Raw genomic sequence first — 15,148 nt, 5'->3', positions numbered from 1 at the left:
AGCCCTGATGGCCCCAGTGTTACTGAGGAGCCACTTAGATGGAACCCTAGACAGCTGCTTCTTTGGTTATCCCACCTCTCTTACTAAAGATCTGAACCGTTTATAAGAGAGTTACAGGTCTTCATCCCTTCCTACTCAGGAGGCCTGGGAAGAGCTTTGGCAGCCATCTCTTAGGATGCTCTATTACATTCTTTCCCCTCCTCTCAGAGGGCAGAAGCTGGGCTCAGGGCTCTTCTGTAATCAGACCCAGCAGCCAGCCAGGAGCTCTCCTCCCCCCAGTCCCAGCCAGTGCTGAGCAGTCCATGGTGCTACGGTTTCCTTTGGCCAGCCAGGAGCACCACCTGCAATCCTCTGACTCTGGTCTGCACTGCAGCTCTTTTTATACTAGCCTGCAATCCTCCAATTGGCTGCTTCCTTCACAGTCTCTCTAGGCTGCTTGGAGGACTTAGCGCCACTATTCCTTTCCTGGGATAAGTGTGGCAGAACCCTGAGTCCTCCAGCAAAGGGCCTCTGGGCCTAGCCCAGCCAGGCATAGTAACTAAAAGGTCAGGATATACTTTAATGTCTAGAGTTACATATTGCCATCCCCTTCCTTATAAGGATATGCTACAATACTTCAGTAATTGTCCCGAACAACTTACCAGTGTCTGTGACACATGGCCAGAAAGGGTTAAGCATCCTGCATGATAAATGACCTAAATTCAAACTTTAGAGACATATTGGTAGAGGTTTATGTTTGTGTGTGTTGTTTATATAATGTGTTAGAGATTGACAATGTAATCAAACAGTTCCTGTCTATGCTGTATTCTGTTAATTCAGAGATCAAAAGGAGATCTTAACATTTAAATGATCACTGTATTGATTTCTCTGACGCATATAGCAGATCACCTGCAAGTGGTGGAAAACAGGCAAAAGTCTCATGTTAGTCCGTGTAGCTAATTACTGACGATGCTTAAGAAATAGATCTACTTCAAAGTCTAGATGGATTACCTGTTGTTCGCCTAAGGACTTTGTGCTGTCCTTTGAGATTGGTAGAAATTTCATATTTGACTTGGCTGTCTGGGAGGGAGCCCAAAGACTGGGTTGCTTTTAAGGGTTCTGTATAACCAATAAGGTATAACAGAATCTGTTCTGTGGCTAACTGGGTAGATCTAGGTATTGGAGTAACCACCAGCTTTGGGGACTGTCTACCCCATTCTTTGCAGTTTGACCTAATTGAGTAATCTGAGTGTGTCTCCCACCCCCAGACCCTGGTCACAGTGTCATTGTAAAGTCCAAGGTTATTTACACTCAGAACATTGTAGCATTTGCCATGAGTGAGATCAGCCAAATTAGGGTTTGGGGGTTGTGTGCGTAAATGAAAATCTTGTTATTCAGGACAGCAAACAGTACAATTCTCAGGCTACATTTAAAATTTGGTTAATTTAAACTAATCTGATTGAAATTAAATAAAGCAATATGTGGTGTAGCAAGAGAAGCAGCTTCAGTTTCCAGATTGGAACATAACGCAAGGAATGAGTACGCCACCCAACGTTGTGCTACCTGAGCAGAACACCATAAGGCAATCAAAACCACACTGTGCCTGGCTCTGGCACGTTTCAATTGCCACCATAAAGGTAACGTAACAGAAAATTGCACTTCATTTTATTGTATAGGGCATCTTTGCCAGCAGGAGGCCAGACACCCCAGACAACTATCACCCTTTAGGGTATGTCAGTGTCTACAGTGCAGAGTTAGCCTGGGCTCATACTCAGGTGTTACCCCTTCCTCTCTCCCACTCCCATCCAAAAAAATCCCTCTCAACCCAGGCTAGTGGTACAGCTAGGGAAACAGGTTAGAGCCCAGGTTCCAATTACTAGCCTGAATGACACTCACCCACTTTGCAGTGTGGACACAAGCTAAAAATCACTCAGTGCTGATAGCCCTCCATTCCCTTCCCACATTTCCTCCCTCCAGCCATCACATGCCCAGAAGACAGACAAGTTCTCCTACAATTCTGTGGGAAAGAATCAAGCAGTTCATCTTACTGCAGCACTAAGAACTATGAGGTATGCCCCCAGAAGTCCCAGTGACATACACAGGCAAGTGCAGTACCAGCAAGACAGGAACTCTGGTATGGCTTTGCACTGTGGTAGCTCTCACCCAGGCACCAAGCACCGAGGGTCACTCTGCAATGGAGTCCTTCATTAAGTGGACCAACTCTTTCTGGGACACATCCGGTACAATAACCACACCAGAGGCCCCCCCGGCTCAGCCAACAGCAGCTCCAGCAAGTGAGCTTCCTCCTGGCTTAGGTGCACTTCTTGATCCTCAGCTGTAAGCCACATTCTGTACGTCTCAGAGCAGAGCAATACAATTGCATTAACAGAGCTCAACATTGCAACTCCTAAATCAGTTTGGGATGTGTGTGGAAGTGAAAGCCTTGTGGCAGTACAGAGGCAGCAAAGAACAGGGAGGTCTAGAGTCAAGTGGGAAAACGATGAGGCAGATTGTGTATGAGAGGGATAAATAGTAGCAAGGAAATGTAATCAATAGCAAGGAGATAGGAGTCAATTTATAGCAAAGAGAAGTGAACAGGCCAAAAAAAAAAAAAAAATAATCAATGGTCAATTGCAGTAAGACTGTACTCAAATGGCAATAAATAGCTCATGGATCTTTCCTTTCCCACATTTGCAACTTACAGTTTCTCTATCTGCCATTATTTAGCTCTGTTTGTACTCACTACACTGTTCTGAACTAAACTTGTGTTACATTGTGCAACTGCTATCCCTAATCAGAGGGCCTTCATGAAAGTGAAAGATTAAACTTTGAGGGAGTAGCTCACAAGGCCATCCTAGTAAGCTCTATTTGAATGAAAAGTCTGTATTAGGTGTTTGTTGCTGCTCTACACTTCAAAACGTAACACCTTTAAAAACTTCCATGGAGACAAAACATACACACCAATAGGGAGTTGCATCGGGACTTAGGAAACTTCGAGTAACCGAGAATGGAGAATTGATAAGAGTCAGCTTGCCTTTACCGGGGAGAACACCTACAGCACAAGAATTAGTCTTTCAAAGCAATACCTTTATGGGTTGCTCCATTTTCATCGAGCTATTAAATATTGGACATTTTCCTCAGAGTTGGGTGGAGGTTTCTTTTTTCTTTTGCTAGTGAGGCACAGACCAGGGAGATTCAGACCAAGACACCCGGGGGCACATTTGAAAGTGGGGTCATGTAATTTCCTTGTTCCGGGTATGTGAAAGCAAAGCTTTCCAAACCGAGGCATGTGAAATACAGAGCAAGGCAACCCAACCAGTGTGCATTAAAAAAGTGTACCACCCCCACATTCTATAAGTTTATTTTCAAATAAAAATTCATGATACTCTTTATATCCTGTCCTGTATATTTACATCAGGGATGGCTACAGTGCAGCTAGGAGCCAAATGTAGCTCAGTTTTATAATGCAGTCTGCATTTGCCCTCACTTACACCTGGATGTACAACCTACAGTTTGACACGTGTGCTGAGCAGAGGCTGTTCCAATCAGGATGGAGTATCACATCAGGACCTATCCTCATCTCCCACCACACACGGTCCTAGAGCTTGGAGCCCAGAAGTCTACACAGCAATGAAATAGCCCTGTAGCCCAAGCCCCACAAACCCGAGTCAGCTGGCATGGGCCAGCCATGGGTTTTTCCTTTGCTGCATAGACATACCCTTAGTACCTTTCCCAGGTAGGAAGAAGAGCTCTGTGTAGCTTGAAAGCATGTTTCTCTCAACAGATTTTAGTCCAACAGATATTGGTTCAATAAAAGGTATTACCTCACCCACCTTTTCTCTCTAGCAACAAGATATTTGCCACTGTGTAAAGTTACCTGCATTAAGCCTAAGACTAATGAAACTAATACCTTGCCTTAAGATAACATGCATGGAGACAAGCTATTAATAAATTTTTTATACCCCCGTCTCTATTAAACTATTATATGTTTATAAACACTGAACACAAAAAGATGGAATACTTTAAATCATTGTGTTGGCAACCTAGGGCATTGCAGAAGGAAACATTCCCTTTTCCAAGGACTGCCCTGAGCAGTAAACAAATAAAGATGCCGTGATGTCAGAGATAACAGCTCGTACTGAACAGCCAGCTATTTGGAGGACATAACATTAACACAGCAAATTAAAGCTTCATTTAGCTAGCCTGGCTCACAGGAACAGGACGTGATACAGTACCATTTAAAACTTAATCAGCCATCAGTAACCAACCCTTACACATGTCCTGTAACTCAGACTCAGTTTGCTTAGTCAAACTATACAGCAGCTGAACCTATAGCTTCTTCCCAGAGCAGGAGGTTTCAATTAATCAAAACTTCATTTCCATATAGTCATTCAGAAAGAACCCCTTCCCCAAAATACAGACCTCCTATATATGAGGGAAATATCCATGTAATCCATTGCAGAGTCTTGCAGAACATACATTTATCACATGTACTTTGCCCACTAGTTCATCTCAAACAGGACTACTTCTAACATGTCCAACTTCTGAACAGCTTTAAGAACCTGTCAATTTACATACAAAGCATTTGCTACTTCTTTCACTCATTACACAGATCCAAGTAGCAGGATGAGAAATACAGGTCTGATCCTGAGGCAGATTTAGAGTACAATAACTTGCTACTCATTACGACTAGAAATGGGAGATGGAATTGCCCCATTCTGTTGCTATCTAAGATCTTCTACAGGAAACACTGCACTTGCTTCTAATCCTTGTATGACCCAAGATATCAGGAGTTTCTTTTTAAAAAAGGTCACAATAGAAAAGCTATTTCAGGCAATTTCAGAAATTTCTAAAACGTTAAGTTATAATTTCTCTTTGAGGCCTACACAAATTGAATTTGTTGTTCTTAAGCACCTGGCTTCCTGGCACAAATATGCTGTTGGTAATTTTTTGTAAATTCTCCAAAACGTCACTAAAATATAGTTTCTGTAAAATGTGAGATAAAGAATACATTAAGGTTCAGCATAAAGGTTTCAGTTAACCCTCTTTAAGGATGCCATGTATTAACTCATATGTGGATTTGTCATTTGTAAGTAACAGTACCATCAGATTACTACCGACTAAAAATGTTATATAAATATTTTCATGTGAAAGAATGTTTAACTCCCAAGGAGGAGCATCAACCAGGAACTGGCTCTTTAGATATAGATAAGAAACAGGACATGAGTGTATCAGAGACCTTGAAACACTGAATTAAATAATTGATTTTAATAGCATTTTGTATCTGTACTTATAGTTATTTTCCTAACGAAAGGTGGATTCTCTCTGGTTGGTAACCATTAAAAACTATTGGTTTGTAACTAAAATAGCCTTTACACTAAACTTTAGCTTTTTTTCCCCCCCACTAGCCAGGAGGAAACACTATAATCATATTCGGTTATTTGGGCAATTATATAGCTTTGCTTACATTTATTCAGATTCTTAATTTTTAAATTTTTGTACTGTGTTGGACAATGATAAATGATGCATTTCTTATTTGCTAGATGATGATTAAGTTGTGATTTGTCTCAAGATGGATTTGTATATTCAAATTCAATTACATATTCACAAAACAAATTAAAATACCTTAAATGTGCTGGACACAAGAAAAAAGTATGTTTATCAAAACATTTTGCATTTAAAACTCAATTGATTTATTAAACAAAAGCAGTATTATCTGTAATTTGTTAATTGAACTGATGGTTTCTGGTCACCGTATCCTTCAAGATTGAGAATTAGTATACCTCATCCTCTCATGCCTAGTTTTTATTCATAGATTGGAAGAGGGCAACAAGTTTTCCTGCTTTTTCAACTCTTAATTGGTTTCTTATTTTGAATGATCCAGCCATTGAACTGAACTAGCCGAATAAACTGAAATGAAGAAAATATACCCTGTACCTGCATAATTCTCTACCGATACCAAAAGTTGATTTATCACTTCAACAAAAGCTGGTTCCAGGTGCTTAGTCAGTGACTTCCATCAGTTCAGTGGTCTGACTTTCTTTATTACTTGACAGCAAAAATATACTGCTTAATATTATTTTTGTATTTAATTGAAGGGATTTTAATAGATTATAGTAAATGTAGGCCTTTATATAAGGTTGATTTTTAAAAGATAAACTTGTATTTAAATTTTAACCAAAAAGCAAATTTAAAATTAAAAAATACATTTTTAAAATCATTAATTTTTATCTACCTTGCCTGGTCCACCCTAGCCTTTTTCTGCAAAACTGCCCCACTGTTGCACTGCCAGCATGCAACTCTACTGGTGGTAGTAACTAGGGAGCACTGTTGTAGACCTGTCCCCAATAATTAAGGCACTGGTTACCAGTGTACACTAGCACTAGTGAGGCTGCAGTGGGGGGAGTTGAAGAAAATGTTAGTGTAGATATTGAAGCGTTTCTGGCCAAGGGGGAGACAGGGTTGGTCAAGGCTCTTGCTGGCAGCAAGTCTTGCACTTTGTTCCTGCTCCTGAAAACCCTCCCCCATCTCCAGCCCACGCACTCCAGCTCCCTGTTACTGGTTTTTGACCAGCTCATCCATCCATCCAGGAACCAGCAGCGGGCAGGAGTGTGTCTTGCAATGAGAGAAGTTTACATATCCTCAGGGAGAAGGGAAGACTCCTTATCCACTTCTCAGGGAGGGAAGGTAAATGTGAATGTGACAGAACTCATGCAAGTGTACAACTGGGATTTTTGCATCAAGTGTTGCCCAAATCAAATCCCAATGCAACTTTTAAATAGCTTCATTAAAAGCTGCATCTCTGCCAGTGGAATGTCAAGATTTAGAGAGGCGATGTTCATAAAACCTACCTGCTACTAGAAACCTACGCTGCAGTTAAAGTGGAGATGGATGGTGCTCACTGGGTTAGTAAGCTGTTGGATCATAGTTTCAATGGTGGTCTTTATGGGGGGGGGGGGGAGGATGAGTGGCAAGCACTAACTACTTCTGCACCCACTATCAGTCTCTTCATGGAGCCATACTGGTGCTGAGCAGGTGCTGCTCAGTCCTCCAAAACTGACACCAGGCTTAGAAAACCCAGGAGCTGCAGAACAACAGGTACCATGTGCACAGTTTTGACTTACTAAGGCAATGTGGAGCTTGATACCAATGCTGCATGCCTGTCTGTTTCAGCATAAGGAGCCTCAGGAATATGAGCAGAGAAGATCTGTAACCTTTCACCTGAACTATACTGTGTGTTTACATGCATCTCTCCAGGAGTTTACAAACACATTTAAATGTTACAAATACAGATGCCAGGATGGGTTGAAGCACAGAATCACTGACTGAAAAGGACGACAGAAAGGATTAAATGTTAGTGCCACAGTTTCCCCTTCTGCTTCCTCAAGACATTTGCTTAATATTCTCACTTCATTTATTTGATCTATCCCTGCCCAGAACCAAGAGAGCATCTGTCAAATACATACAAATGGAAACTAGTGTCCAGGTCCGAGACCCACCCAGTCTACCACCCCTCCTCAAAAAAGCCTGGTTTTGCAGTATAGCCCTCCTGCCCTGTTCCCAGCCCCCCACCCCCAATCTGGGCTCTAGTGAATCTACAGGTAAGTGTGTGCCAGAGTCAAAGACACTTCCCTGAAGATGTCCCTAAAGGACCATTGGCTTCACCTGGTTTTATCTGGGGGAGAGAAGCAGGTCTTTGAAGGACTCAGGACACAAACTATTTGTGACTTTATGAATCTGTAATCTGCTCAGACAGCAATGATCTGCAGATGATGCAGGCTTGTATGTGATAGCAAAGTGGTCACTCACAGTAGAAGCTCAGTAGCAGCTCCTTACTGTTTCACTACATAGATTCATAGATACTAAGGTCAGAAGGGACCATTCTGATCATCTAGTCCGACCTCCTGCACAGCGCAGGCCACAGAATCTCACCCACCCACTTCAGACATGGGTGAGGTTTTTCATAGAAGTCCTTAAATCATGGTTTAAAGACTTCAAGGAGCAGAGAAGCCTCCCTCAAGTCAACCATGCCCCATGCTACAGAGGAAGGCGAAAAACCTCCAGGGCCTCTCCAATCTGCCCTGGAGGAAAATTCCTTCCCGACCCCAAATATGGCAATCAGCTAAACCCTGAGCATATGGGCAAGATTCACTAGCCAGATACTACAGAAAATTCTTTCCTGGGTAACTCAGATCCCATCCATCTAATATCCCATCTCAGGGGATTTGGCCTATTTACCCTGAATATTTAAAGATCAATTAATGACCAAAATCCCATTATCCCATCATACCATCTCCTCCATAAACTTATCAAGTAGAATCTTAAAACCAGATAGATCTTTTGCCCCCACTGCTTCCCTTGGAAGGCTATTCCAAAACTTCACTCCTCTGATGGTTAGAAACCTTCGTCTGATTTCAAGTCTAAACTTCCTGGTGGCCAGTTTATACCCATTTGTTCTTGTGTCCACATTGGTGGTGCTGAGCTGAAATAATTCCTCTCCCTCTCTGGTATTTATCCCTCTGATATATCAACTACATTCAATGCCACAGAAAAAAAGTAAACAGGTCTCAAGAATAAGATGGCAAGAAAGCGTTTAGGGTAGTGGACAGGCTTCCTCTCGGTTCTCCACTGTACTATCCCCCCCTTTGTTCCCTCCTCTCTCATCTTGCCATTTAGCTGATCCCCTCCTAACAAAACCCCAACCAAGAAGAGCTTAAAAAATAAACAAAGGTACTGCCTTGATGATTGCACCATCACACTGCTCAGTCTCCCTACCCTATGTCTATCTTGTCTCTTTACATTGTAAGCTCTTTGTACAGACAGAGTAGTAGGCAGTGCCAGTCCCAATGTCTAGCTCTCTACAGACACCTCTTTTCAGTCAGTCCTTAGGCACTGCCAAAAGGCAATAATTGAGTAATGGGATGGAGTTAAAAGGAACATTTCCACTGAATATCAATCAGGAAGGACTCATGGCAGCAAAATCTTAGGTAGTGGAACTGTCTGCCAAGGAAAATTGTGAAAGCCACATGGTTGTGGACATTTAGAACTGGACACAGCATGAGGAAGTGTACAACAGGAAATATCCTGCATTGCCCTTGGGTCAGAGCAGATGGAACCCAATAGGGCTTAAGTTTTTAACATGCATGTTTTGACAGACTATGTTACTAAGATTAAAACTTAAGGGCAACCAAGAAGAAACCAGTGATACCTGGTTTCCCACACTGACCCCATTTCTTTCCAGCCAAATGAGAGTTTGTTCTGACTCATTCTGCAGGAGCCACACATTTCACTTTGCCTCTCTACCATCTATGTCCTGCTCACAAGCTCAGTCTTGTCCTGTGGCATTACGAGTTCTCCCATTTCTCGGAGTATTGTAGTTATGCACTAAATTCCCTCATCCTGTACTACATGCTGCCAGCAGCCAAGTACTGTATCAAAATTAGGAGGATTAGAGAGGAAAACTGAAGTTCAGTTGCTACTACAGATTACAGAGAAAAGCTGTAATACACTGTGTGCTTATATACAGCCTTTCATTAGGGGGAAAATCTTAAATAATGAACAGGACAATCCAATTGCTGGGGTGGCGAGAGAATTATTTTGCATAGAGCCTTCAGTTTCTGCTTTGAAGAAAAGCTCCACATTTAGTTTCAGTAGCTGCAGTAAACACATACATCTTCCATCCCAAAGCATCTTCCTTACTTCTATTCTTCTCCACTCTTCCCCATGATGAATGCCCATAATCTCATCTTCATTTCCTCTTCCGCCCATCCAACCTCTTAGCAACTGTATCCCTTATGTTCCTACTGCTAACATGCCCTCATTCCATCACCTGAATTACTGAAGCCTTCTTCTCCCCAGCCTCTCCTCCCCGCTCTGTCGTACCTTCAACATGCTGCAGTAATCTATTCTGTCCATCACTTCAATAATATCACCCCCTATTTCCTGCTCTCTTGTCCCACCACTTGCCTCATTTTATTCTGCATTTTATTAATTCCACATCCATACTTTCAGGGTTCCGCATATAGCAGCTCCTGCCTACACTGGGTCTACCATAATATCGAGCTCCAGAGCCCAGCCCAACTACTGTTCAGAGCTGTTTCACGGAATGGAGATTAACATGATTGTCATTTTCACAGCTGCACATAGGGTTCTAAATATTAGCAGCAAAACCAAACAGAACTTCACCCACTTCACTTTGCTGTTGCCAGAAGACTAGCTAGAGTAATTTGACTGGAGACTCAGGAAGACAGCATTGCATCAGGTCAATTTTCAGGTCTCTAACAATGGCTACACTTTTTTTAAAAAAAAAAATATATATATATTAAATATAAATATAAATAAAAATAAATATATATTTATATTTGAGATACATCAGTCACAGGCCCAGTGCCACAGCCACCCCTCACCATTAGGGAGGGTTTCCTACTTGCATTTTCCAAACCCTTCAGTATCTCAAGCAGTCTCATTCTCCAACACATCCCTCTGTAAAACTCACTTCTTTCAGGACCTTCCACTGCTAACAATCCAGCCCTGCTCTCATGCGTCATCTGCTAATGATTTAATTTAGCTCATATCACAACATATATTTAATCCAGGAGTGGGGTGGAATAAAGAGTTACCCTGGGACTAAGAAGATTTTAATTTGGGCATTTTACTTCTCCATTACATCTCCTTCACCCCATTTAGATTGCAAGCTCGTCAGGACCTGGATCTGCTTTTTCTTTATCTGTAAAGTACACCATTGGGACTGTGCAAATAAGGTAATATCACTTGTTCCTATCCTGTGTTCCTATCCTGCCTCTTTACAATCTGAAGATGAGCTTTTTTTCAATTATGTCACAATAGGAGTACTATATTATGGCTATAAAGCTAGATTAAGGATTTATCTACATGCAACCTAGAACTGAAACAAATTAAATCGGTTGCAATTCATACCTCTAGTTATTTTGGTGCAAATCTGTGTTTGGGCACTTGTATATCAGATTAAGAGTGACCTATTGCAATATAATTAGACTTGGCAGAATTTGATTTCTTTTATCATTTCAATGGATAATATCAAAGCTTATGTTTATCTATTTACATTTTCACGGGTAAATTTTTGTGGAACCAGACAATACTTATTTAATAATGGATAACATTTAAAAAGTTAAATCTTTATAACCGTTAGAACACAAATTATGTATTTTGGCATGTGATGTTGGCAAAGTAAATAGCCTTAAATCAAACTTCTCAAGCTACATTTTTTTTAATTTATTAAATATATTTTCATCAGTCTGTGTGTGTGTGTGTGTGTCTGTACACGGTGAAGTTGATATTTATTGAAGCTTACTGGTAAAAAAATCTTAGAGATAAGGTGAGTGAGGCAATATCTTTTATTGGAAAAATTTGTACTGGTAAGAGAGAGAGAAGCTTCCATCAGGTCTGGGAAACTAAGGGTTTGTCTACACTACACAGCTGTTAGTGACATGGCTATGTCACTAAAAGTCAGGCAGTGTAAATGTGGTTTGTTGGCACTTTTTCAGACAAAATACTTCCACCCCCAAGAGTGGGGTTCACATTGTCAATAGGAGAGCACTCCTGCCGACGAGCCATTTACACTACCCCCTTGCCACAGAAAAAACTTGTGTCTTTCGGGGGGCAGGGAGGGGAAGGGGCCCTTTTTTAAGCACCTGTGAACGACAAAAGTTGTGTCGTTCAAGTGGCAATGTACACAAAGTCTAAGGGCTTGTCTACACTGGCAATTAACAGCGCAGCAATCTTCTCGCTCAAGAGTGTGAACACACACCCTCCTGAGCACAGCAAGTTGCAGCGCTGTAAAGCACCAGGGTAAACAGTGCCCCAGCGCTGAAAGCTGTGCCCCTCATTGAAGTGGGTTTTTTTTGGTTTTTTAAAAGAGTGTTGGGAGACCTCTCTCCCAACGCTGTGCCACGACCACACAAGGCACACTAAACCGCTACCACAGCGACGCTTTAGCATTGCCAGCGTAGACTAGCCCTACTATCCTGGGACCAACATGTCTAGAACACCACAGATGATAAAAATCTTATCCTTCCAAGCTTAAATATAATTTAAATCAATTTTGTTACCTACTTAAATTACACTGAAATAGGGCTGGCATTCTTAATCTGAAATAAGAGAGTGTCCACAGGGAGACTAGCACCAAAATAACTAGAGGTGTGAATTACAATTTATTTAGTTGTTTCAACTCCAGTTTGAAAGACAAGCCCCAAGAGACCCCTACAAGTTTTCTTCCACTGGATAAAAAGGCAGAATACTCCACACTCACCTTCCCTTCCACCTCCCAGTCGTTCCTTAGTAGCCACACTTAGGTCTGTGGACACTGAGCCCAGGTACACCCCGATGCACAGGGTCACAAGGAAGAAGGTACAAAACTTGATGGAAAGCCAGCTCTGGACAAGTCAAAGGAGCGGTGCATAAGACAGAACTGAGCGAAGAAGCAGAGGGGTCAGGTTTCCCTGCCATCCAATGGCTGAAGGAAACGATGTGGCTTCTTCTCTTGAACCACGGGGCGCCCAGCAGCTGGGACAGGGTTGGATTTCGGGGCAGGCGACCATCTGGGATACTGGGCTCGGGGTGCTGTTTTTGTTGTTAGCGACAAAAGGGGAAATTTATCGTCTTCTCTGACAGGGCTAAAACATGCATGTAAATCGTGCATCAAAGTGGTGAAGCGGGCTACAAATGCAATAAAAATAAGGTGTTCAAAAGTTTAACAAAGCGGGGGGAGGGGGCGGCAGCACCATTTGGTCTAGGGCCAGCCCTGGGCGGGGAGGCAGGGAAGGACCCTTGACTCCTTGTGTCCACGCAGGCAGTTTAGCAAAGGGATGGGACTGAAAGCAGAGCCCCCCCCCCCCCCGCCCGTTCCCGCTGACACCCCCCCCCCCCAGCAAGTCGCCGCTCTGAGGCGGGGGCCCCAAAAGGAACTGGGAGGAAACTGTAACCAAGCGACTCCCCCACGGGCTGGGTCCCCGAATACCCCGGGAGGGGGGGGGGGGGAGAGCGGGGCGGGCGCGTGAGCGCCGACGACCCCCCCCCCCCGCGCCTGCCCCGCAGCCAAGCCCGCGCCCCCTGCCCCAGAGCGCGGACGGACCCACCTGTCTCATGGGGACCGACTGCCCCGCGGCCGAGAACAGCGCGAAAGCGAAGGCGAGAGGAGCCGGCGCCGAGGAGAGGCTCATGTCCCGGGCCGGGGTGAGGGCTGAGGAGAGGCGCGGGGCGAGGGAGGGGGGGGGACCGCGGCCGCGGCCGCTCCCCCGCAGGGGGCTGCAGAGCGAGCCCGCCGGGCTCCGCGGCAGAGTTGGCCTGAACTTCAGCGGCCGCTAGCGGGAGAGCGCGGGGAGCCTCCGCTGGGGCGAGCCCGGGGCAGGCAGCTCGTCCCCCAGCCGGGCTGCGACTCCGCGGAGTGAGCGGGCGGGGCGGGGCGCGCCGGGCTGAGACCGCGAGGCCACCCAATGGTGTGGGGAGGCCGCAGCGAGGCGCTCGGGTTTTATTCGCGCGGGCTCCCCAGCGCGAAGCCGGAGCGCGGAGGCCGTGGGTGGAGCCGCGTCCCGCCGGGCGGGCGGATTAGTGAACCCGCGGGATCGGCGGACTGTAAAACATCCGCCTCAATTATTACTGTTTCCCCTTCACCTTGGCAAAACAAATCTCCTCCCTCTGCTCAGAAACTCTGGCCTTGCCTTGGCTAGATGGGGCGCCTTCGTTTGTTGGTCAGCACATGATAGCTGCGTTAGGTCGCAATTTGTCACAGTAGATGTGATTACTGGTTTATTCCCTGCACTACGGGGACTCTACTTGTACCCTGACCCAGGGTTTATTCCCTGCACTACGGGGACTATACTTGTACCCTGACCCAGGGTTTATTCCCTGCACTACGGGGGACTCTACTTGTACCCTGACCCAGGCTTTATTCCCTGCACTACGGGGACTCTACTTGTACCCTGACCCAGGGTTTATTCCCTGCACTACGGGGACTATACTTGTACCCTGACCCACGGTTTATTCCCTGCACTACGGGGGACTATACTTGTACTCTGACCCAGGGTTTATTCCCTGCACTACGGGGACTATACTTGTACCCTGACCCAGGGTTTATTCCCTGCACTACGGGGACTCTACTTGTACCCTGACCCAGGGTTTATTCCCTGCACTACGGGGACTCTACTTGTACCCTGACCCAGGGTTTATTCCCTGCACTACGGGGACTATACTTGTACCCTGACCCAGGGTTTATTCCCTGCACTACGGGGGACTCTACTTGTACCCTGACCCAGGGTTTATTCCCTGCACTACGGGGGACTCTACTTGTACCCTGACCCAGGGTTTATTCCCTGCACTACGGGGACTATACTTGTACCCTGACCCAGGGTTTATTCCCTGCACTACGGGGACTATACTTGTACCCTGACCCAGGGTTTATTCCCTGCACTACGGGGACTATACTTGTACCCTGACCCAGGGTTTATTCCCTGCACTACGGGGACTATACTTGTACCCTGACCCAGGGTTTATTCCCTGCACTACGGGGACTCTACTTGTACCCTGACCCAGGGTTTATTCCCTGCACTACGGGGACTATACTTGTACCCTGACCCAGGGTTTATTCCCTGCACTACGGGGACTATACTTGTACCCTGACCCAGGGTTCTGATCCTACGAAGTCTCAGGCACAGACTAAACTTTAAGTGCAGGAGTAGTCCCAGTGCAGGTCTTTGCCGACTCGAGAGTTTGGTTACCTAGCGGACGGGTGGCCTAACGTTCCTGCCCCTTCGGTTTGAATGTTTCCCATTACCTCTTCAGTTTGCATTGACTGAGAAGACAGAAAACCCCTGTGCTGTAACTGTTGTGCTTTGAGATGTGCTGCACACATCCACTCCCCTTCAGGGGGCTCCCAAGCAGTTTGACAAGGTGGAGGGTTTCGGAGTCTACCTGCACAAGGACTGCAGGACAGATCTCCCAAATCTGGCATAATCTCTTGAGGCTTGAGAGCAGGGTCAGCTCCAGGCACCAGCTTTCCAAGCAGGGGCTTGGGGCGGCACCGAGAATGGGGCAGCCGTCCGTGTCCCGCAGTGGCAATCCCGGGCCCGGCAGCAATTCGTCAGCGACTGCTTGGGGCGGCAAAAGTGGTAAAGCCGCCCCTGCTTGGGAGATAGCA

The 15,148-nt window shown here is 45.0% G+C and overlaps 1 protein-coding gene across 1 annotated transcript in view; it reads right to left on the bottom strand.

Moving 5' to 3' along the window:
- The window catches only part of GLP1R (glucagon like peptide 1 receptor), a 96,094-nt gene extending 82,660 nt beyond the window's left edge, over positions 1 to 13,434 (bottom strand). Inside the window, exon 1 of the mRNA XM_038396313.2 lies at positions 13,092 to 13,434. Coding sequence (XP_038252241.1) covers positions 13,092 to 13,175 — 84 coding nt within the window. The 5' untranslated portion in view covers positions 13,176 to 13,434. The remainder of the gene's footprint in view (positions 1 to 13,091) is intronic.
- Between the last annotated feature and the right edge of the window lie 1,714 nt (positions 13,435 to 15,148).

The sequence above is a fragment of the Dermochelys coriacea genome, chromosome 3 (genome assembly GCF_009764565.3).
Source record: "Dermochelys coriacea isolate rDerCor1 chromosome 3, rDerCor1.pri.v4, whole genome shotgun sequence".
NCBI lineage: Eukaryota > Metazoa > Chordata > Testudines > Dermochelyidae > Dermochelys > Dermochelys coriacea.
This window is presented reverse-complemented; position numbering and strand designations above follow the sequence as displayed.